This window comes from Gadus chalcogrammus, chromosome 18, assembly GCF_026213295.1.
Source record: "Gadus chalcogrammus isolate NIFS_2021 chromosome 18, NIFS_Gcha_1.0, whole genome shotgun sequence".
NCBI classification, from domain to species: Eukaryota; Metazoa; Chordata; class Actinopteri; order Gadiformes; family Gadidae; genus Gadus; species Gadus chalcogrammus.
In genome coordinates this window covers 4,640,769-4,663,460 of record NC_079429.1, presented here as the reverse complement: position 1 = coordinate 4,663,460, position 22,692 = coordinate 4,640,769, and the positions used below count along the sequence as shown (strand labels likewise).

The 22,692-nt window shown below is 46.7% G+C and overlaps 3 protein-coding genes and 1 long non-coding RNA gene across 4 annotated transcripts; 2 read left to right on the top strand and 2 right to left on the bottom strand.

Moving 5' to 3' along the window:
* Positions 1-306: 306 nt before the first annotated feature.
* Positions 307-1,627, top strand: LOC130370853 (uncharacterized). Its single transcript, XR_008893115.1, has 4 exons — positions 307-342; positions 423-575; positions 1,192-1,282; positions 1,590-1,627. It is a non-coding gene; the product is annotated as an uncharacterized LOC130370853 (long non-coding RNA).
* Positions 1,628-7,521: 5,894 nt separating this feature from the next.
* LOC130371628 (E3 ubiquitin-protein ligase TRIM39-like) lies at positions 7,522-10,512 on the bottom strand. Its single transcript, XM_056577464.1, has 2 exons — positions 10,408-10,512; positions 7,522-10,301 (listed from the first exon to the last, which is right to left on the bottom strand). Exon 2 carries the CDS (start codon positions 10,297-10,299, stop codon positions 8,683-8,685), a length of 1,617 nt encoding a protein of 538 aa, XP_056433439.1. The 5' UTR covers positions 10,300-10,301; positions 10,408-10,512; the 3' UTR covers positions 7,522-8,682.
* A 2,407-nt stretch (positions 10,513-12,919) lies between these two features.
* On the top strand, positions 12,920-14,299 carry LOC130371627 (forkhead box protein I1c-like). Its single transcript, XM_056577463.1, has 2 exons — positions 12,920-13,580; positions 13,776-14,299. The coding sequence occupies exons 1-2, from the start codon at positions 12,920-12,922 to the stop codon at positions 14,297-14,299; spliced, it is 1,185 nt and encodes a 394-aa protein (XP_056433438.1).
* A 4,504-nt stretch (positions 14,300-18,803) lies between these two features.
* Positions 18,804-20,781, bottom strand: LOC130371626 (E3 ubiquitin-protein ligase TRIM39-like). Its single transcript, XM_056577462.1, has 2 exons — positions 20,699-20,781; positions 18,804-20,592 (listed from the first exon to the last, which is right to left on the bottom strand). Exon 2 carries the CDS (start codon positions 20,588-20,590, stop codon positions 18,971-18,973), a length of 1,620 nt encoding a protein of 539 aa, XP_056433437.1. The 5' UTR covers positions 20,591-20,592; positions 20,699-20,781; the 3' UTR covers positions 18,804-18,970.
* Between the last annotated feature and the right edge of the window lie 1,911 nt (positions 20,782-22,692).

Here is a 22,692-nt window from a genome sequence, read left to right as displayed (position 1 = left end):
CCTGGAAGGGGCGGCATGGAGAGCCAGGTGGCGGCTCCTCATCCAGTAAAGTTAAACACTTCTTCAGTGCATCCTGAAAGGGGAGAAATGTTTTAGTGTGCAACTGGAACTTGTGTCTCGCGTTTCAGAAGGGCCTGGCGGCGGGCGTCCTGGAGGGCCCGGCGGTGGCGTCCTGGAGGGCCCGGCGGTGGCGTCCTGGAGGGCCCGGTGGTGGCGTCCTGGAGGGCCCGGCGGTGGCGTCCTGGAGGGCCCGGCGGTGGCGTCCTGGAGTGCCCGGCGGTGGCGTCCTGGAGGGCCCGAGGCGGCGTCCTGGAGGGCCCGGAGGCGGCGGCTCCTCATCCAGTTAAGCTAAACTCTTCTCCAGTGCATCATGAATGGGGAGGAATGTCCGGGGTGCCAATAGAACGCGTGTCTCATTTCAGAAGAAATGAGGCGACGTTGCGGAGGTCCAGGCGGTTGGCCCGGTGGAGGTCCTGGAGGAGACGGTCCCGGCGGTGGAGGACGGCTGGGGGATCCGGCGGTGGAGGTCCTAAGGCGGCTCGTGATTAGACCAACCAGCTCCTCATCCATGGAAGGTAAGCTCTTCCTCCAGGTCAATCTGATCAACGAGAAAATCAAAGAGCGCAGCCATGAACTGGTGGTATCGCCATTAGGGGACTAAACTCGGATGTTTAACTCGAGTAACTGCAGTGTTTCCCCCAGCACTGTATGGTTAAGGCCGTCTTAGCAACAGTAGGGCCCCGCCTTGACTACCAATGTAGAAAAGTTGTATATAAAAAAATAGTTATGCAATAACAAACTGCAAAACTCTCGTAGGGAGAGAAAACATACTTTCCTCAAGTACAAAAAATATAGATGAATAATTTGTCGGTAGCACTGTATACTGTTCAAAACAATAGTCGTGCAATAAAGCTTTTTGAATGGAATTGAAAAGGCGGTTGTATGTATTATTGGGAACTGAAACCCTCACGAAGACCCCCCCCCCCCACACCACCTTGACTAAGACATCGTCTGGGGGCAACACTGAACTGGGTTGTATCACTTGGTAGTGAGTACACTAGGGGGGGGGGGGGGGGAGAGAAAGACGTGGCCGATAGGTAATTCTTATTATTATTATTATTATTTATTTTTTTGCCATGGGCCCCCCCTCTGCCTTGGGCCCCCCCACAACTGTCTCCCTTGTCCCCGCAGTCCGTCGGCCCTGTCCGTGGCGGTTGTCTGGAGGCGCTCGCTGCAGATCGAGGGAAGGCCGGGAGCCGTGCAGCCCAAGGGATGCAGAACGGTGAGACATGGAACTGCACAACTGCACATTTCTTCTAGGCTTGGTGAATTGTTTAGAATTTAACCTTTGACATGCAGCCACAGCAACTCTGAAGTGTTCTGAAAAATATCAGATGCATTCTCAGCCACTAGGACCAGCTCCAGGATGTAGGCTAGGTGTGTGTGGCTGGCTGTTGGGTTATATAATGCCTCACTCAAGGCTGCACAGGATGGCATCTGTGGGAGCTACAGCAGAGGAGTTGATTATCTGCATCATGAACGGGGAGAAATGTGCAGTGTGCAAATGGAACGTGTCATTCGCTTTTCAGAAGGACTGAGGCGGAGGTCCCGGAGGCGGAGGTCCCGGAGGCGGAGGTCCCGGAGGCGGAGGTCCCGGAGGCGGAGGTCCTGGAGGCGGAGGACGGCCTGGAGGCGGAGGTGGCCTGGAGGTCCTGGAGGCGTCCAACCTGGAAGGGGCGGCATGGAGAGCCAGGTGGCGGCTCCTCATCCAGTAAAGTTAAACACTTCTCCAGTGCATCCTGAAAGGGGAGAAATGTTTTTGTGTGCAACTGGAACTTGTGCCTCGCGTTTCAGAAGGGCCTGGCGGCGGCCGTCCTGGAGGGCCCGGCGGTGGCGTCCTGGAGGGCCCGGCGGTGGCGTCCTGGAGGGCCCGGCGGTGGCGTCCTGGAGGGCCTGGAGGCGGCGTCCTGGAGGGCCCGGCGGCGGCGGCTCCTCATCCAGTTAAGCTAAACTCTTCTCCAGTGCATCATGAACGGGGAAGAATGTCCGGGGTGCAAATAGAACGTGTGTCTCATTTCAGAAGAAATGAGGCGACGTTGCGGAGGTCCAGGCGGTTGGCCCGGTGGAGGTCCTGGAGGAGACGGTCCCGGTGGTGGACGGCTGGGGGATCCGGCGGTGGAGGTCCGAAGGCGGCTCGTGTTTAGACCAACCAGCTCCTCATCCATGGAAGGTAAGCTCTTCCTCCAGGTCAATCTGATCAACGAGAAAATCAAAGGGCGCAACCACGGTATCGCCATTAGGGGACTAAACTCGGATGTTTAACTCGAGTAACTGCAGTGTTTCCCCCAGCACTGTATGGTTAAGGCCGTCTTAACAACAGTAGGGCCCCGCCTTGACTACCAATGTAGAAAAGTTGTATATAAAAAAAATAGTTATGCAATAACAAACTGCAAAACTCTCGTAGGGAGAGAAAACATACTTTCCTCAAGTACAAAAAATATAGATGAATAATTTGTCGGTAGCACTGTATACTGTTCAAAACAATAGTCGTGCAATAAAGCTTTTTGAATGGAATTGAAAAGGCGGTTGTATGTATTATTGGGAACTGAAACCCTCACGAAGACCCCCCCCCCCCCACACCACCTTGACTAAGACATCGTCTGGGGGAAACACTGAACTGGGTTGTATCACTTGGTAGTGAGTACACTAGGGTAGCTGGGTTATCTCCAAATGGTAACTGAGTGTTTGCTCCAGCAGGATTGAAGGAGTCACTTGGGATGAAGATTACTGCTCAGTGGCTGACGACCCCCCCCCCCCCCCTCATCCTTCCGGAGAAGGTACATAAATCTACAGCTGATGTGATTAAAGTTCTGCAGTTCAGATCCGCTGTTAAATGGTCCCATACCGTATCCACAGCGTCCTCATGGTGCAGGCAGTCAAACCTCCAGCTCTTTGAAGACAACAAGCAGCTTGATGACTGACTGGTTCTTTATACTCGGGACCGCGACCCGGAGCAGAGGACAGGACAGCAGACTAGAGACTCCATGTGGAACCGGTAAGATACTGGAATGACCATCTTGAGGACATTTTCATTTATTCAACAAGGTTAGTTTTGTTTGGCGGGTATGTTGCTTTGATACTAGGGGCTTCTTCTATAACAAACTTTCTAGGGAATAAGATCTGACTTCAGCCAATCAGTGGGATGTCCTTGAACAAGAGCCAATGGCTGAAGGTGCTCATACGCATTCTTTTGACTCGCTCCTCTACTATTGCTGTACTCCAGCTGGATGGCTACGTTGCTCCTTTTACTGACAAAATCAAGTATTTCACCTGGTGGCCGGTGAGGGCGTAGCAACTCTGGGCACATTGGAAACATGATAAGAAGAGCCTGTTTTTGATGGTTGGATCGTACACCTAAATGTTTTTAAATCAAAATATCATCAAACCCTATGTTGGACAATGCTTGTTTTCATCCTTTCTATGATTAGCTTTGATTTATCCTTACCTTTTTTGTGATCCATTCCACTTAGGTTCAATAAAGTTGACCTCTCCTTCAGGCGACTTAAAGGGAGACCAGATGTGCGGCAGCTGTGTGTCATGGTGCAGAGACCCAAGGCTGGTAAATATTTACTTCCTCCTTGAACAGACCTAACGCATCAGACGGCAATTATATAATCCCTCCTGATCTTTATAAAGGTCTGAAGACCAGTCTTTTCTGTGAACATCTCCACTGACTAGTGTGCTCTTAAGAAGGTAATTAAATGCAGTAACTCCAATTCACCTGGAGGTTTCGTGTTGACATTTTTTGAAACCTGGTACTCCAGCACTAGGACTGTTGCTGTAAATAAATGCTTGTTTTTTCGCTAATTTAAGTCTATGAAATCAAATGCTGATTGAGACCAGATGGGGCTGTTCCTGCGTTTATAGACATTTGATTGCCCTTGAAACTGATTCTGATTTTTGCATCAATTTACTTCACAGTACTGAACTACACCAGTGTGTCCTACTCTCCATAAACCCTGAGGATCCCTGGCTACACCAGCACTTTAATCCACACCCAACATTAACACACAGTGAACACTCTATAGAGCTTGTAAGTCTGCCCCTTCTAGTAGACCCCATTGGGACCTCTGAGATCCTAAAATATGACTGGGTTTCAATGGAGAGAAAGTAATTATTTGAAGAATGTTTGAATCAATCTTTGTCATTTATTTCTGTACTCCACATCTGTAATCCCAGCTGTTGTATTTCTAACAGCTGGGAACCCTCTTTATAGGGAGCGACTAGAGGGACAAGGCTGGAAGCAAACCTGAGCCTGGATCTCAACCTTCTTTCTAAACCTAATGCCGCAATTTAACCGCAAATAAAGTGGGGCCTAAAGTAATTTGACTCTTACCTAAACTCGCTTGCATAAAACCTAAACTCGCTTAGCTTGACTCGCTTGCCTGCACTCGCTTGGCTATACTCTCTTTCCTGCACTCGCTTGGCTATACTCGCTTTCCTGCACTTGCTTGGCTAAACTCGCTTGCTAATACCTGAACTTGCTTGCCTAAACTCACTTGCCTAATACCTAAACTCGCTTGCCTAATACCTAAACTCGCTTGCCTAATACCTAAAGTCGCTTGCCTAATACCTAAAGTCGCTTGCCTAATACCTAAAGTCGCTTGCCTAATACCTAAAGTCGCTTGCCTAATACCTAAAGTCGCTTGCCTAATACCTAGAGTCGCTTGCCTAATACCTAGAGTCGCTTGCCTAATACCTAGAGTCGCTTGCCTAATACCTAGAGTCGCTTGCCTAATACCTAGAGTCGCTTGCCTAATACCTAGAGTCGCTTGCCTAATACCTAGAGTCGCTTGCCTAATACCTAAAGTCGCTTGCCTAATACCTGAACTCGCTTGCCTAATCTCGCTTGCCTAATACCTGAACTCGCTTGCCTAATCTCGCTTGCCTAATACCTGAACTCGCTTGCCTAAACCCGCTTGCCTAATACCTGAACTCGCTTGTCCAAACACGTTACACAAAGTTAACCATCCATAATCTTAAACCCAAACCAGACTTGTCCCTGGGTCGCTCCACTTTAATTTAAAAGTTTATTCTCTTACCTCATCTGCGTTTGAGTTTCATTCTTTGAGGGCTTGAAGTGCTTTGGAGGATATATTTGCTGCATCAATAAACATGCTTTATCTTTACCCATTTTGTTTTGGATTGCATGTCTGTGTAATCCGGCCAAATGTTCAGTGTCCTTGCATGTAATGTCTATGGACTGACGATAATCTGACCTCTTCATGAAGCAGAATGTGTGTGAATGTTGGCCCATGAGCTCCAGGCTCTCTGTGGGCCTGTCAACGACTCTTTAGCAAAAGATTGGAGAGTGAAATTCATTTGTGCCATTTTCATGTGTTCCTGAGTATTTCAGACCTGTGGTGTTTCACATGAGACCTTAATGGGAACTTTTCTTTTTCTGCCTGCATACGTAATGCCCACATTAGTAGGGTGATCACTGATCACTGTTGATCCCAATAGTGATCATTAATCACCTCATTCTTTTATGATTTTTTTCGATAAGGATTACAAATCATTTAATTCATGAGCATATTTGCAAATATCAGATTATGTAAAAACGAATGAAATGTAACCTGCTTGATTTAAAGAAAATAAAAGATCCTAATATTATAAACCTGTTTTGTGTTGCTCTCTTACCATGTGGAATTGAGACGCAGATAGATATGTTTAGCTCTGATTAGCCACCTCCTTTTGGTGTGATGCTGGGATTTATTTAATATCCTATTAATCATTTCCAGGATAAATTAATAACCTAGTATAGCCTACTCGGAAAAGAAGGGATATGATTGCCAGGGCAGGCTGTTTCGTTGTCCTGTCAACATATTGTGAGCGGAAAATAACTGTCCACAAGGATGTAGTTTTGAACGTTCTCAGTGGGGGAAATTCATTTGTAAAACATTAATTAACATGCAGGACCATTCAGCTAACGCTTCACATATCTCTCACCAACAGAACGGTCACTCTTTGCGCCCCTTGTGATTTTAAAGTCCTGGCGCCCCCTACTGGACGTCTTTGATCATTCTTGCCCGTGACCTCGGTCACATTTCTTCCTCTACTCTTCTTTCTTGGCCAAGAGATCTGTCTCTCTATATGTGTCTTTCTCCATTCCATGTCTGTTTCTCGCTCTCCTTCTCCCTGTGTCTCTCGCTCTCCATCTCTCTTCAGCCCACCACACACCGGCGCCGCGGTGCGCATTTTACGCGCGGCAATTGCTGCCCCTAGCACCAATAGTAAGCGGCGCGCTGCAATACCGTTGTGATATGTTTTGAAAGAAGCGAACAACAAACATAGTCGGTATATGCTACAATAACGTTATACAAGGTTGTTTTATGGCCCTGGGCCCTGTTTCCCCAAAAGCATCGTTAGCCTAAGTGGATCGTGAAGTGGGTCGAACGAGCATCGTACAGTTTTCACACCTTTAACAGAAAAGCATCGTTGGTAACGAACGTTGTGCAAACGCTCGTAGCTAACAAGGACTCCAGGGGTAGGCCTACTCGTAGCATGCTAAGAGCATCGTTAGCCTACTATAACCTCAGTGGCGTCACCAGTGGACAAATACCACGGAATGCCCAGCTGGCACAATTTCGCAACCAAAAACAGTGGTTACCGCCAATATTACTCATACTACTGTTGGATTTATACAGCAAAGTTGGACTTGTTAGAAGTCAACATAATTTATTGCAGCATTTAAAATTCCAAAAATACATGTACCATCGCCACATCACAAGGCACATAATAAAATCAAATGATTCCATTGCTCATGTGTGGGAGGTCGCTTTCGAGCTGCATTTGCTGTCCCCACTCTGATTTTAATTCAACCACCGTGGTTAAAATGTCATATTGATCAATGACAGAAGACAAGAGGGCAGAAAGGACATCAGGGTGCACAAAGTACAGGCGGACACTCGTAAAATTAGACGAAATCAACAATCAGACATGCGTGCTTTTGGCCTACGTTAGATTGTTAGTACAATAGTATGTTTACATTAGCTTGTGGCTACGAGTATTACCCATTTATTAATCTAAATATGTGCTGTAATGTTATTTATTCTTTTTTTTTTATTGCATTATAGACATCGGTCTGTGGTATTTTCTGTGTTGATTTGCAGGGTGATTCAAAAAGCGCTGACCAGCCGTTAACCACACTGGAGCAATGGAGCAAAGGGATTGGAACTCCACTCCTAAATAATACAAGCACACCGACTTCTGATATTAGGAAGTGACTTACAGCTCACCAGTCAAAATGATGACCTAAATTTCCATAAAAATAAATAAATAATAGTTTATAATTCCTAAATATATCATAAAATCTACTTTTTTTTTAAAAAAACGACTTAATTTTAAGAACTTATTTTTCAAATGGTAAAACTCATCACAGTTCAATTTAGTTTTCTTAAAGGTGTTACTGCTTCGTTTTTTCATTCATTTTGCAGTGTTCAGGAATAGCAATGTATGCCCTGTGAGTCGTATTTGGTGAAAGAATCCTATGGTGCTCCTGTTTCACACTGCTATGATCGTAGTGGAGGAGGTGGGCGGGGAGGAACGACAGGATTTTGGCTCTTACTTATGAATATTCATGACATGCAAACGTCTCGCCTCTGCTCTGATAACCTCTGCTAACAGCACTGTCCGTAACACACGCACGCACGAACACAGAACAGGACGGGAACACACCCATGGCCACGGTGGAGAGGTCATCTCTCGTATGACGTCACAATGAGCTGCATAAAACGTTGACTTTTTTTTTTCTATGAATCTAAGGTTTGCATGTCAACTGTTGCATACATATTGAAAAACCATTCTGAACAAGAGATATCGCTCGACGATTTCCCTCTTATTAATAATCTTATTCTATCTGTTGTCTCTGCAAGGACCGAACGGATAACAAAGGTAAGCCTATGTTACGGTCACTTAAGAAAAAATTCAAATGATATACGGGAACGGGCCGTTAAATAGGATTCATATGTGGAGTTTATGCCCTGTCGTAGTGTGCGATCGTTTATCTGACGCATCGTTTCATAACGCGGCCCTCTAGTCGTTTTATTTCTCCCTTCACATTTAATTTGTCACCAATGTCGTCACCAAAAATATGAATGGATCACTCAATCCACATAATTAAGCATTATATTGGCGCTACGTTAGGTAGGCCTATGTGGATTAAAATGAAGTGAACGATCCACAGGCTCGAGTGTTCCCTCCATCGCGCCGGTCAGATACAGCAGAGGATCTATGTTATGTGCAGAAGCAAAGTCAAAGTCAGAAAAAAAAGTCCAGTGCAAACGCCCAAAAAGTGACAAGAGATTGAATTGGGTATTTTTTCATGATTCCGCAATATATCAATACAAATAGTAATGTAAATTTATGTTAACGGTATCCTCTGAAGTTGATCTACATAACAAACAATTTACAATATTATATGAAAGGAAGATACGGAGAATACACACATTAAAGAATAGTGGAATATAATAATTTACAATGGGCTATATTTAAAGTAGTCAGGGTTATTTTCATACTTGGTAAATGACAACAGGACAACATTAATGCAGTTCTCTCAGATATCAAATAGCAGATTATTCAGGAAATATCATTAGTTCTTGTTCATTTGAATATCAAACAGTGTTAGTCTGTTTGCTGGACAGGTGAGATTATCAGGAGGGAAGGTTTCATACTATCAAAGTCAAGTGGATAGAGGATTGGATAGAGAGGCTCAGTGAAGGTGCAGCCAGTAGCAGAGTAGATTTTAACCCTTGCTTCCACATCATAGAAGGAGAGCAGACCCTTTTCATAATCGACAAACACCCCCACCTTCTGGAGCGCAGCTCTCAGAGGGACACGGACAACAGGGTCATCATGAAATACAAACACATCCTTGTTGAATGATATCCTCCAGCAGCCAGTTTTAGGGGTCAATGCAATGTCTGCTTTTCTGTTGATGGACTCTCTGGCCACTCCTAAACACCGTACAGACTTATCTTTAACCTGGACCTCAAAGTAAAATCTCCCTGAAGAGAAGCTCTGACTCGAGAGAACACATGAAAAACGTGTAAATCTCTTCAGGATGTCTGGGAGTTTTTTCCCTAAACCTCCATAATGTACTTGTTTCCTATCCTCAGACAGGATGAGCCTGGAAGCAGCTGTATCAGGATCCAGAGTCACATCTACTTCATACTGCTGGACCCTCTTCAGTTCAACACCATGCAGTTTCTTCATCTCCATGTTCAGTGTCTCCTCCAGCTGATCCAGGGATCTCCTCCAGGTCCCTACGTATGACGGAGGACGGACCTCCACCGTGGTCCAGTCCCTGGTGGGTGGAGGATCCTTCAGGGATCTGAAGGCCTGGAGGAAGTGGAGGTGGTCTTCAGTGTGTGAGAGCTGCTTCACCTCTGAGCTTCTATTGGTCAGATCCTTAATTTCCTGCTCCAGCTTTTTGATCAGGTCTTCAGCTTGTTTCTCTGTGGATTTCAGTTTCTCTTGAACCGTTTGGTTGAAATCTTCCTGCCACTTTTCAATGCAGCGCATCAGAGCAGTGAGGACCTGCAAACCATCGACAATCTCTGTGTCTGCATCTTTCTTGCTCAATTTTACTGTGTCTTTGATCTCCTTAATCTTTCGTTTTCTCTCCTGGATCATCTGCGGAACTTCAGACTCCATGTTTCCCAGCTGGGCCATCTTCACTTCATATTCCTCCTTCAGAGGTACAACAGGATGGGATCTGTGGTCACCCTCTGTGCAGAACTGACACACAAACACCCGTTCAGTCCTGCAGAAGAGCTCCAGAAGTCGGTCATGTTTCTTACACATCCTTTCTTCCAGATGGTCCAAAGGCTCGACCAGCTGATGTTTCTTCAGGCCTGCGACTCTCTGATGTGGCTCCAGGTGGGTTTGGCAGTAAGAGATACGACACACTAGGCAGGACTTCACGGCCTTCAGCTGGGTCCCAGTACAGACGTCACAGGGAACTTCTCCTGATTCAACACAAGGCTGCTCTTTTACCTTAACAGATGTTTTAAACTGAGCAGCCATCTCTGATACGAGAATATTGGCCCTCAAATCAGGTCTAGTGTGGAAGAGCTCGTTGCAAGCGGGACATTTGTACTGGGCTTGTTCATCCCAGAACTTTGTGATACAGGTTCTGCAGAAGTTGTGTCCACATGGTGTAAACACTGGGCTGCTGAACACATCCAGACAGATGGGACATGAAAAGTTCTCTTCAGACCAGGAAGTAGGAGAGGCCATTCCTAGACAGACAACAACGTTTATGTATTGAGCATTTCCATTATTTGTCTTATGACATAAGAGGAAGAAAGGTTTTAACTTATATCAAAGTTGTGCTATTTTACTCACCTTGTTGTAGTTTTTGTTTGATTATACTCCTGAAAGAGAGAACTGCTTGCACGTCGAGTGACTAATGTTTCTCCGAACCTTAGGTTTCGTTTCTTAAACATGACGTCCTCCCTCTCCTACCCTAACCCCTGGCTCCTCCCCTAACCCCTGACTCCTCCCCTAACTTCTGAATTAATGAATGTCCAATCCAACCATTTCTTCCTCAACTCTTCTTTGTTGGCCAAGGGATGCAACGTTGTTTTGTTCTCGCCACAAATAGCACAGGCACGAACTTGTTCCGCAATGTAAGCATAGCTGTTACCTCCGACCTGCCGAGATGCTCTGTCACCTGGCCGCAAAATCAATAGGCCTACTACTGCCTCCTGGCCGTCGCAAGCCAAGGTGGGCGAGGCCATGAATACAAATTCACCAACTGACTTTTCTAATTCGCTCGTTTATGCGTCTATTTTCTTTCATTTGCTAATGCCGGCAATCGAGGTAGAAGAAAATTGTCACGTTCAGCATGCATATGCAACTCCGAGTGGCCTATCGTATTTCATAAGGAACAAGATTAAACGGTTTATCGGGAATGACAGCTGGTATTGAAATGTTTAGTCTAAATTAGGCCTGTAGTTGCAGCACGAGTAGCCTATAAAGTTTAATGTTTTATTATATTATACTTGTTCACACATTAATGTTTAACCTTCAAATAAGTTTAGACGCCAATGAATCCATAGCTGCTGTCATTGTCAGTTGACCTTGACTTCGCACACACTTGAGTGGTCAGGGTTGCTTACAAATGTACCTTCGAATAACCATTAAAGTACATGCCAACAGTCTCCACTAGGGGGCGACCTGGACCAACAACCAGCCTGGTTCAGACGTCTTTACGTCTTTTCCCTCACACGTAGGTCGCGTTCATTAAGTGATGATTTAAAGGGTTGTAGTCCTCGTGGTTTTATCACTTAACTAATTAAATGTAACCGCTTGCTTACGGCACCAGACGTAGATAGAATCGTGGTTAAACTGATGGGAGAAGGGTAATTTGCCCCATTTTTTTTTTTGATGCCCATCGAATCCACACACTTTACAGAAGATGTCCTCAGAATGGTAAACGGAGGTCGAGTCCCTCTCAACAGGTGGGATTTAGGACCACTAGTGCATCTGGGATTACTTAGAGATACAGTTCACCTGTCACAATGGGATGGAAGGGTTATGATGTTTGGTTCTATTTATAAATCTCGAGCTGGGTTTATTGAGTCCGAAGTTGATTCTATTCAGACATCATTTAGACAAATGCCCTTACATTAAAGAGGGGCCTGTTAGTTAAAGAGGTTTCAATTTTTTGTTAGGCATCAGACCTGAATAAATCTTAAATATTTGAACAAAGCCGTGAGACGCGGTAGGGTAAAGTATGGACCAGATTGTAAAAATAATGGCTGAAATTATTCTCTATAAGGAAGGTCACCAAGGTCAGAGAGAGGAGGGAGAGGAGGGAGACTAGAGAGCGGAGGGAGACTAGAGAGAGGTGGAGGGAGATGAGGGAGACTAGAGAGAGGAGGGAGGTGAGGGAGAGGAGGGAGACTAGAGAGAGGAGGGAGAGAGAGAGGAAGAGGAGGAGGGAGAGGAGGGAGACTAGAGAGAGGACGGAGACTAGAGAAGGGAGGAGGGAGAGGAGGGAGACTAGAGAGAGGAGGAAGAGGAGGGAGACCAGAGAGACCCATCCAGCCTCCTCTTTTTCAGGGCGTTGACCCAGAGCCCAGCCCGGGTCGACGGCACAGAGGCAACAGGATGTCGTCATTATTTATCCTTATATAATGTGATATATCGACTCATTTCTCCTGACTCTTACCATAAAGCCAGTGGGCCCAGCGGTGCGTTGCTCCTCACTCAAGGCCTCACTAATAGCAGTGTCAGAGGCCAGCGGTGGTTTCGTTCCGTCAGAAGCCTTTTACCAAACATAATAATAATATGATGATGGAGGTTATATAGGGCCTTAATGCACGGTGGAATCTTAAGCAAAACTTCAAGAAGGTTAAGCAAGTTTTTGAAGTTAATGCTCAAAATCCGTTAATTAAAGTTCCTATTTTCTTTTTAATTTAACAGCCCTATTTATTTATTTTCGTTTTGATTTCGATATTTTTTATATTTTCGGGGGGGTTATTTAGTCGTGACTAAATACGTTTAGTGTGACTCAATTACTTTCGTCATTCTTGACTAAATATCTGAACTCTTCAGAAGAACCTCAGATGAGCGCTCAGCCAGGACGCGGTTTCGGTGTGGCTCATTGAAAGGCAGATCTCAGAGCAGACAGTCCACCGGGCTGAAAGGGTGGGACCCGCCCTCCCTAGGAGTGGGCTCCGTCCCAGCGGGCTACCTGTAGAGAGGGCTGGGCCGTGCTCCATAAATACTCCTCCCTCAGGGATCACCGCTCCAGTCCCACAGCAACAACAGCAACGCAGGAAGTCTACTTCTGGGGATCACCTCTCCACTCGTCCATGCCTGACGTCGTGACGCATCGCTGATCAGGACTATGAACAGCACGTTTGGACATCAGCCATCGAACCCGCGGCCCAGCAGCCCCCCTATCCAGCAGCAGCACAGCGCACAGGAGCTCCTGGACATGGCCGTGTACTGCGACAACCTGGGCATGTACCAGCAGAACCTCCACCAACAGAACCTCCACCACCACCACCATCACCACCACGCCGCCCAGAGGCCCCCGGCGCACCACCCGCCCGGCGGCTACGGGCTTGGGGACTACAGCGCACCGGCCTCCAACCCCTACCTGTGGCTGAACGGGTCCGGCATCACCCCGGCCTCCCCCTACCTGTCCGGGGGCCCCGGGGCCGCCTCGTCCTACCTCCAGCCCGGGTACCACGGCGCCGGCCAGCGGCCGTTCTTCCCGCCGCCTCCCACCAGCTTCGGAGGGGCGGACCTGGGCTGGCTGTCGGTGTCCAGCCAGCAGGAGCTGTTCCGGATGGTGCGGCCGCCCTACTCCTACTCGGCGCTCATCGCCATGGCCATCCAGAACGCGCAGGAGAAGAAACTGACCCTGAGTCAGATCTACCAGTACGTGGCGGAGAACTTCCCGTTCTACAAGAAGAGCAAGGCGGGCTGGCAGAACTCGATCAGACACAACCTGTCACTCAACGACTGCTTCAAGAAGGTGGCACGTGACGAGGATGACCCCGGTACGTCTTAAAACAATGCAATCTATAATCTGTCATCGATAATCTACAGTGTTCCTACTGTTCATGCACCGAGTTGAACAGCATAATCTATGTATAGGCCTATAATCTATTCCCAATGTTCCCACTGTTCATGACCCAAAAGGTGACGCGATGGAATAATTACTAACGTTCTCTGTCATTCATTTGTTTTTAAAGGCAAAGGAAATTACTGGACTCTTGATCCCAACTGTGAGAAGATGTTCGACAACGGGAACTTCAGGAGGAAGAGGAAGAGGAGGAACGACGCGAGCGGAGAGAACGCAGCCGCTGCGGTGAAGTCGGAGGAGGACGCGGTGCTGAAAATCTCCGTCTCAGACACCTCCAGCCTCCTCAGCTCCTCCTCCTCTCCGACCAGCCTGCAGGACTCCCCCAGCTCCCAGGAGTCCAAGTCCTCTTCGTCCCCGTCCCTGGACCACAGCCCCTGCTTCAACAGCTTCGTGTCCAACATGACCTCGGTGCTCACGGGCAGCGGCAGCAACAACCACCTCAGCGGCGCCATCAGGGGCAGCATGAGGGACTTTGGGTCGGGCCACCTCGGGGACATGCGGTCGCAGACGTCAGGCCTCGCCTCGTACTCGCCCACCCTGGGCTCCCCAGTGCCGAACTCTGACCACACTCACGGCGCCTCCAACCGGATTAACTATTACGCGGAGATGGCGCAGGCCACGGCTTCAGCTTAATCACTTCAGCGTGAACAATCTGGTCTACTCGCGGGAAGGGACGGAGGTCTAGACTCTATCTGCTCTATACTCGCGGGAAGGGATGGAGGGCTGTACTCTATCTGGTCTATACTCGCGGGCAGGGACGGAGGTCAAGACCCTCTGAGTCGTGTCGGAACAGGCCTGCGTGTATAGCTCGGAAATCCCACGGATCGGTTGGGTAACATCACCATATAAGGGCGTATCTGTCAGTATGTGGTCCGCTGCGTCCTGTCCTCAGTCTGTGCTTTGTCCTCGATCTCTGCCGCTGGGTCTACGGCGTCCTGGGTCTTTGCTGAGTCCCGGGTCTGTTGGGTCCCGGGTCTGTTGGGTCCCGGGTCTGTTTGGTCCCGGGTCTGATTGGTCCCGGATCTGTTGAGTCACGGGTCGGTTGAGTCCCGGGTCTGCTGAGCGGTGGATGCTGACCCATCACCTTCAGAATCATTGCAGGCGCAGATGTGGACTGAGGTCGAGCCTGGTCCGGCAGAGGCCCCCAGACCCTGTATATTTTAAGATCCATTTTTCATAACGTTAAATCAGTTGTTTTATGACTACATATATGGCCCTGATACCCATGATCCACAGTTTGGGCTTACAATGATGTTCACATTAATTCATAGTTACTTACTTTATGTACTGTCGGGCACTTTGTTTACGGTTCACTTTACACACTTTATTTACTGTCATTGCTCAATATTTTTTCATTGTGGAATTATTAACCTAGTGCATTAACAATCTCCATATGTATAGGTCCTTGTATTAAGCCGTGATGTACCAAACAGCTTAACAAATGCGCTTTTTCAGGGGCGGCGACGCTAGGCAATAGCACAGTGGCGTGAAGCCTAGAGTTTCGGGCGTTTGCGAGGGAGTGGGACTTCGAACATGTCATGTCCTCCCGAGACCCCCAAAGGCTAACGGCAAGGCAGAGTCTGCAGTGAAGATTAGGAAGAGCCTTTGCCCACTGAGGGCATGCGCTACAGCCCAGCACAGCGACTGATGTCACGGAGGCTGACTGATTACAATTAGGGCATTTAGCAGACGCTTTTATCCAAAGCGACTTACATCGGTTAATATACACAGATTGACACACCGACGGCAGAGTCACCCACGCAAGGCGACAGCCAGCTCATCAGGAGCGGTTAGGGTTAAGTGTCTTGCTCAGGGACACATCAACACTCAGCTAGGAGGAGCTGGGGATCGAACTAGCAACCTTTCAGTTACAAGACAACTGCTCTATCTCCTGAGCTAAGCCGACCCACTCTGATGCCTTGCGTAGCTTCTCCCTGTGGCTTACCAGCTGCTAGGGTCTCAGGTCATCATTGGGGTTACAGACAAGCTGAGAGTGAAGCGTCGGGCAGCGATGCTGACTTACGACAGATCTGCGAGGGATCTGCCGGAGCTGAACATCGGCCAGCCCATCAGGATGAAAACCGCTACCAGGTGACAGGACGGGCCGACGGAGGAGAGGTGTATGCTTGCAGTAGGTGGGCCTATTTCGTCAACGTGGAGGGAACCGCGTATCGTCGCAACGGGGTCGATCTCCGACCAGCAGAGGTGGCCCACCCCACAGCCAGCAGCTCTGCGAAGAACGGCCACCTGAGCAGCCTGTGGACGCGGGTGCGGCTGACGGGGGCCAGGCGGGCGGGGGCAATGTGGAGGAAGTCGTCAGCAGCCCTGCCACGTCTCCAAGGTCGTCGGCCCGAGGTCACGCCATCTCCCCCACGGGCTTTGTCCACACCATGCCGTGCGTTACAGGGCCGGACACACCCACACACGCGCATGCATGCGGGACAGTGAACTATTGTTTCTCAAAAAAAAACTTTTAATGTTCTTATTCGATTGTCTTGTGTATGCCTTGATACTACTATTTTATGGTTATAGTTCTGCAAAAGTCCTGGTTGATGTTGACTTACTGTCTCGTCTTGATAAATTATTTCTATTGCACTATTTCGATGTGTGAATATGAGCACCAATGTTCTAATGTCTAATACTTTCCATGTTATTGTTTGGTATTGCGTTATACTAAAGGAGGGGAGATGTTGCACCTCTTGTGGGCTTGTGTGTGTATGGACTCGGTTAGTCAACACGTGTCAGTCCTGTTATGCCGACTCGTTAATACATGTTACAAAGAGACACAGCCCGACTCCGTGTATTATTCTATGTACCTTCACATGAAACAAAGCTGGCTTTTCAAATTACGTTGTCTCAGAGTGAGCGGAGACCAGCTGGAGGGAGAGCAGGTCCGTCTGAGAGGTTCATTGAAGGACACAAACTGCCCATGACACACACGTGTGTGTGTGTGTGTGTGTGTGTGTGTGTGTGTGTGTGTGTGTGTGTGTGTGTGTGTGTGTGTGTGTGTGTGTGTGTGTGTGTGTGTGTGTGTGTGTGTGTGTGTGTGTGTGTGTGTGTGTGTGTGTTCTTTACAATCTGGGCTACCTAAATTAAAGTTCTTCAAATATCCCTTTTGTTTGACTAAAAACATCTAGGATCTATGTAATGTGCAGAAACATAATGTACCTTTTCCAGAAAAGTGAAAATAGATTGAATTGGGTATTTATTCATGATTCCAAAATATATCAACTATACAACTTATAGAAATGTAAATATGTTAAAATCGGTATCCTCCAAAGTTGTTCTACATAACAAACAGTTGACAATATTATATTAAAAATATATACGGTGACAACACACATTAAAGAATATAGTGGAATATAATAATTTACAATGGGCTATATTTAAAATAGTCTGGGTTATTTTCATACTTGATTAATGACAACAGTACAACATTAATGCAGTTCTCTCAGATCTAAAATAGCAGATTATTCAGGAAATATCCTTAGTTCTTGATTGTTTAATATCAAACAGTGTCTTAGTCTGTTTGATTGACAGGTGAGATGATCAGGGGGGCACAGATGGCAATTGGACAGAGGAATGGATAGAGAGGCTCACTGAAGGTGCAGCCAGTAGCAGAGTAGATATGAACCTTGGCTTCCACATCATAGAAGGAGACCAGACCCTCGTCACAATCGACAAACACCCCCACCTTCTGAAGCTCAGCTCTCAGAGGGAGAAGGACAACAGGGTCATCATGAAATAAAAACAAGTCCTTGTGGAATAATATCATCCAGTAGCCATTTTTTGGGGTCAATGCAATGTTTGCTTTTCTGTTGATGGACTCTCTGGCCACTCCTAAATACCATACAGACGTATCTTTAACCTGGACCTCAAAATAAAATCTCCCTGAGGAGAAGCTCTGCCTCGAGAGAACACCTGCAAAATATGTAAATCTCTTAGGGTTGTCTGGGAGTTGATTCACTAAACCTCCATAATTTACTTGTTTCCCATCGTCAGACAGGGTGAGACAGGGATGAGCTGTATCAGGATCCAGAGTCACAACTACTTCATACTGCTGGACCCTCTTCAGTTCAACAACTTCCCGCAGCTTCTTCATCTCCGTGTTCAGTGTCTCCTCCAGCTGATCCAGGGATCCCCTCAAAGTCCCTACGTATGACTGAGGACGGACCTCCACCGTGGTCCAGTCCCTGGTGGGTGGAGGATCCTTCAGGGATCTGAAGGCCTGGAGGAAGTTGAGGTGGTCTTTAGTTTGTGGGAGCAGCTTCAACTCTGAGCTTCTATTGGTCAGATCCTCGATTTCCTGCTCCAGCTCTTTAATCAGGTCTTCAGCTTGTTTCTCTGTGGATTTCAGTTTCTCCTTAACCGTTTGGTTGAAATCTTCCTGCCACTTTTCAATGCAGCGCATCAGAGCGTTGAGGACCTGCAAACCATCGGCAATCTCTCTGTCTGCGTCTTTTTTGCTCAATTTTATTGTGTCTTTGATCTCATTAATCTTTCGATTTCTCTCTTGGATAATCTGCAGAACTTCAGACTCTATGTTTCCCAGCTGGGCCATCTTCACTTCACATTCCTCCTTCAGAGGTACAACAGGATGTTGTTCCAATACTATTGGAGGGGACTAGCACGAGAGGTAATTGTAGAACTGGTATTACTATACCAGCACCTGCATATATTAAGCTTGCTTTTCAAATGACCGTGGTCTCAGAGTGAGCCGGAGACCCCCAGCCCAGCTGGGGGGAGAGCAGGCCCGTCCGAGAGGTTCATTGAAGGACACAAACTGCCCATGTCACCTGCCGGGAAAGGTTATTTTATTTATTATGTGTAATGCGAAAAGGTTGACAGAATAAATCTGTGTGTGTGTGTGTATGTGTTCTTTACAATCTACCTAAATTAAAGTTCTTCAAATATCCATTTTGTTTCACTAAACAAATCGGATCTTGTGCTGAAACGTAAGGTACCTTTTCCCCTGAAAACATATTTTCCACTGAAAGTGTAACGATTCCATTTCTCGTCATTTTTATTAAAGTCAGAAAAGGGAAGAAATATGAATTGGGTATTCATTCATGATTCCGAAATATATCAACTAATTGACAGTATTATCTAAAAAAATATATGGAGAAAACACACATTAAAGAGTATAGCGGAATATAATAATTTACAATGGGCTATATTTAAAATAGTCAGGGTTATTTTCATACTTTGTAAATGACAACAGTACAACATTAATGCAGTTCTCTGATCTATAGCAGATTATTCAGGAAATATCATTAGTTCTTGTTTGTTTAATATCAATCAGTGTTAGTCTGTTTGATTAACAGGTGAGATTATCAGGAGGGAAGAGATTCTATCATCAAAGTCAAATGGATAGAGGATTGGATAGAGAGGCTCACTGAAGGTGCAGCCAGTAGCAGAGTAGATATGAACCCTGGCTTCCACATCATAGAAGGAGAGCAGACCCTTTTCATAATCAACAAACACCCCCACCTTCTGGAGCTCAGCTCTCAGAGGGACACGGACAACAGGGTCATCATGAAATACAAACACATACTTGTTGAATGATATCCTCCAGCAGCCATTTTTACCGGTCAATGCAATGTGAACTTTTCTGTTGATGGACTCTCTGACCACTCCTAAACACCGTACAGACTTATCTTTAACCTGGACCTCAAAATAAAATCTCCCTGAGGAGAAGCTCTGCCTCGAGAGAACACAATTCAAATGTGTAAATCTCTTCAGGTTGTCTGGGAGTTTATTCCCTCGACCTCCATAATGTACTTGTTTCCTATCCTCAGACAGGGTGACATAGGGATTTGCTGTATCAGGATCCAGAGTCAAATCTACTTCATACTGCTGGACCCTCTTCAGATCATCATCACCATGCAGTTTCTTCATCTCCATGTTCAGTGTCTCCTCCAGCTGATCCAGGGATCTCCTCAAGGTCCCTACGTATGACGGAGGACGGACCTCCACCGTCGTCCAGTCCCTGGTGGGTGGAGGATCCTTCAGGGATCTGAAGGCCTGGAGGAAGTGGAGGTGGTCTTCAGTGTGTGAGAGCTGCTTCACCTCTGAGCTTCTATTGGTCAGATCCTCAATTTCCTGCTCCAGTTCTTTGATCAGGTCTTCAGCTTGTTTCTCTGTGGATTTCAGTTTCTCTTGAACCGTTTGGTTAAAATCTTCCTGCCACTTTTCAATGCAGCGCATCAGAGTGGTGAGGACCTGCAAACCATCGGCAATCTCTGTGTCTGCGTCTTTCTTGCTCAATTTTATTGTGTCTTTGATCTCCTTAATCTTTTGTTTTCTCTCCTGGATCATCTGGAGAACTTCAGACTCTATGTTTCCCAGCCCGGCCATCTTCACTTCATAGTCCTCCTTCAGAGGTACAACAGGATGGGACTTGTGGTCCGTCACTGTGCACAACAGACACACACACACCTGTTCAGTCCTGCAGAAGAGCTCCAGAAGTCGGTCATGTTTCTTACACATCCTTTCTTCCAGATGGTCCAAAGGCTCGACCAGCTGATGTTTCTTCAGGACTGCGACTCTCTGATGTGGCTCCAGGTGGGTTTGGCAGTAAGAGATAAGACACACTAGGCAGGACTTCACGGCCTTCAGCTGGGTCCCAGTACAGACGTCACAGGAAACTTCTCCTGGTTCAACACAAGGCTGCTCTTTTACTCGTACAGACGTTTTAAACTGAGCAGCCATCTCTGATACGAGGATATTGGCCCTCAAATCAGGTCTATTGTGGAAGAGCTCGTTGCAAACTGGACATTTGCACTGGGCTTGTTCATCCCAGAACTTTGTGATACAGGCTCTGCAGAAGTTGTGTCCGCATGGTGTAAACACTGGGCTGCTGAACACATCCAGACAGATGGGACATGAAAAGTTCTCTTCAGACCAGGAAGTAGGAGAGGCCATTCCTAGACAGACAACAACGTTTATGTATTGAGCATTTCCATTTTTTGTCTTATTACATAAGGGGAAGAAAGGTTTTAACTTCTATCAAAGTTGTGCTATTTTACTCACCTTGTTGTAGTTATTGTTGATTTTACTCCTGAAAGAGAGAACTGCTTGCACGTCGAGTGACTACTGTTCCTCCGAACCTTAGGTTTCGTTTCTTAAACATGACGTCCTCCCTCTCCTCCCCTAACCCCTGGCTCCCTGACTCCTCCCCTAACTCCTGAATAAATGAATGCCCAAACTCCAATCCAACCATTTCTTCCTCAACTCTTCTTTGTTGGCCAAGGGATGCAACGTTCATTTGTTATCGCCACAGATAGCACAGGCACGAACTTGTTCCGTAATGTAAGCACCTTGCTGTTACCTCCGACCTGCCGAGATGCTCTGTGTCACCTGGCTGCAAAATCAATAGGCCGCCTAATGTCTTTCTGTGGGCCGTCGCAAGCCAAGGTGGGCGAGGCCATGAATACAAATTCAGCAACTGACTTTTCTAATTCGTCGTTGACGTTTATGCGTCTATTTTCTTTCATTTGCTAATGCCGGCAATCGAGGTAGAAGAACATTTTCACGTTCAGCATGCATATGCTACTCCGAGTGACCTATCGTATATCATAAGGAACAAGATTAAACGGTTTATCGGGAATGACACCTGGTATTGAAATGTTTAGTCTAAATTAGGCCTGTAGTTGCAGCACGAGTAGGCCTATAAAGTTTAATGTTTTATTTTATTATAGCCTACTTGTTCACGTAGGCTATTTATGTTTAACCTTCAAATAAGTTCAGACGCCAATAAATCCATAGCCGCTGTCATTGTCAGCTGACCTTGACTCCGCACACACGAGTGGTCAGGGTTGCTTACATATGTACCTTCGAATAACCATTAAAGTACATGTCAACAGTCTCCACTAGGGGGCGACGTGGACCAACAACCAGCCTGGTTAAGACGTCTTTACGTCTTTTCCCACGTAGGCTGCATTCATTAAGTGATGATTTAAAGTGATGTAGTCCTCGTGGCAGAATTTCCCAGCCCTTTTAGTTTCATCACTTAACTAATTAAATGTAACCGCTTGCTTAAGCACCAGACGTAGATAGCATCGGTGGTTAAACGGATGGGAGAGGGGTAATTTGCCCCATTTGACCCTCAATTTAACATTTTGCCGCGCTGTGCATTAGCAATAAATGTAAAATTACTCTTCAACAACCACCAATAAGACGCATGTATAGTCTTTTTTAGGCAGGTCCCACACTTCTCTCTCTCTCTCCAGGATTTTTATTTTTATGTAATATAGCCTATTTTTTATTAATTTTTATTTTTGATGGCCATCGAATCCACACACTTTACAGAAGATGTCCTCAGAATGGTAAACGGAGGTCGAGTCCCTCTCAACAGGTGGGATTTAGGACCACTAGTGCATCTGGGATTACCTAGAGATACAGTTCACCTTTCACCAGGGGATGGAAGGGTTATGATGTTTGGTTCTATTTATAAATCTCGAGCTGGGTTTATTGAGTCCGAAGTTGATTCTATTCAGACATCATTTAGACAAATGCCCTTACATTAAAGAGGGGCCTGTTAGTTAAAGAGGTTTCAATTTTTTGTTCGGTATCAGACCTGAATAAATCTTAAATATTTGAACAAAGCCGTGAGACGCGGTAGGGTAAAGTATGGACCAGATTGTAAAAATAATGGCTGAAATTATTCTCTATAAGGAAGGTCACCAAGGTCAGAGAGAGGAGGGAGAGGAGGGAGACTAGAGAGCGGAGGGAGACTAGAGAGAGGTGGAGGGAGATGAGGGAGACAGAGAGAGGAGGGAGGTGAGGGAGAGGAGGGAGACTAGAGAGAGGAGGGAGAGAGAGAGGAAGAGGAGGAGGGAGAGGAGGGAGACTAGAGAGCGGACGGAGACTAGAGAGAGGAGGAGGGAGAGGAGGGAGACTAGAGAGAGGAGGAAGAGGAGGGAGACCAGAGAGACCCATCCAGCCTCCTCTTTTTCAGGGCGTTGACCCAGAGCCCAGCCCGGGTCGACGGCACAGAGGCAACAGGATGTCGTCATTATTTATCC

Excerpts from the sequence above, each read along its gene's own strand:
- LOC130371628 (XM_056577464.1), bottom strand. The coding sequence starts at position 10,299 with ATGGCCTCTCCTACTTCCTGGTCTGAAGAGAACTTTTCATGTCCCATC.
- LOC130371627 (XM_056577463.1), top strand. The coding sequence starts at position 12,920 with ATGAACAGCACGTTTGGACATCAGCCATCGAACCCGCGGCCCAGCAGC. Across the intron at positions 13,581-13,775 it reads ACGTGACGAGGATGACCCCG|GCAAAGGAAATTACTGGACT; the intron begins GTACGTCTTAAA and ends TTGTTTTTAAAG.
- LOC130371626 (XM_056577462.1), bottom strand. The coding sequence starts at position 20,590 with ATGGCCTCTCCTACTTCCTGGTCTGAAGAGAACTTTTCATGTCCCATC.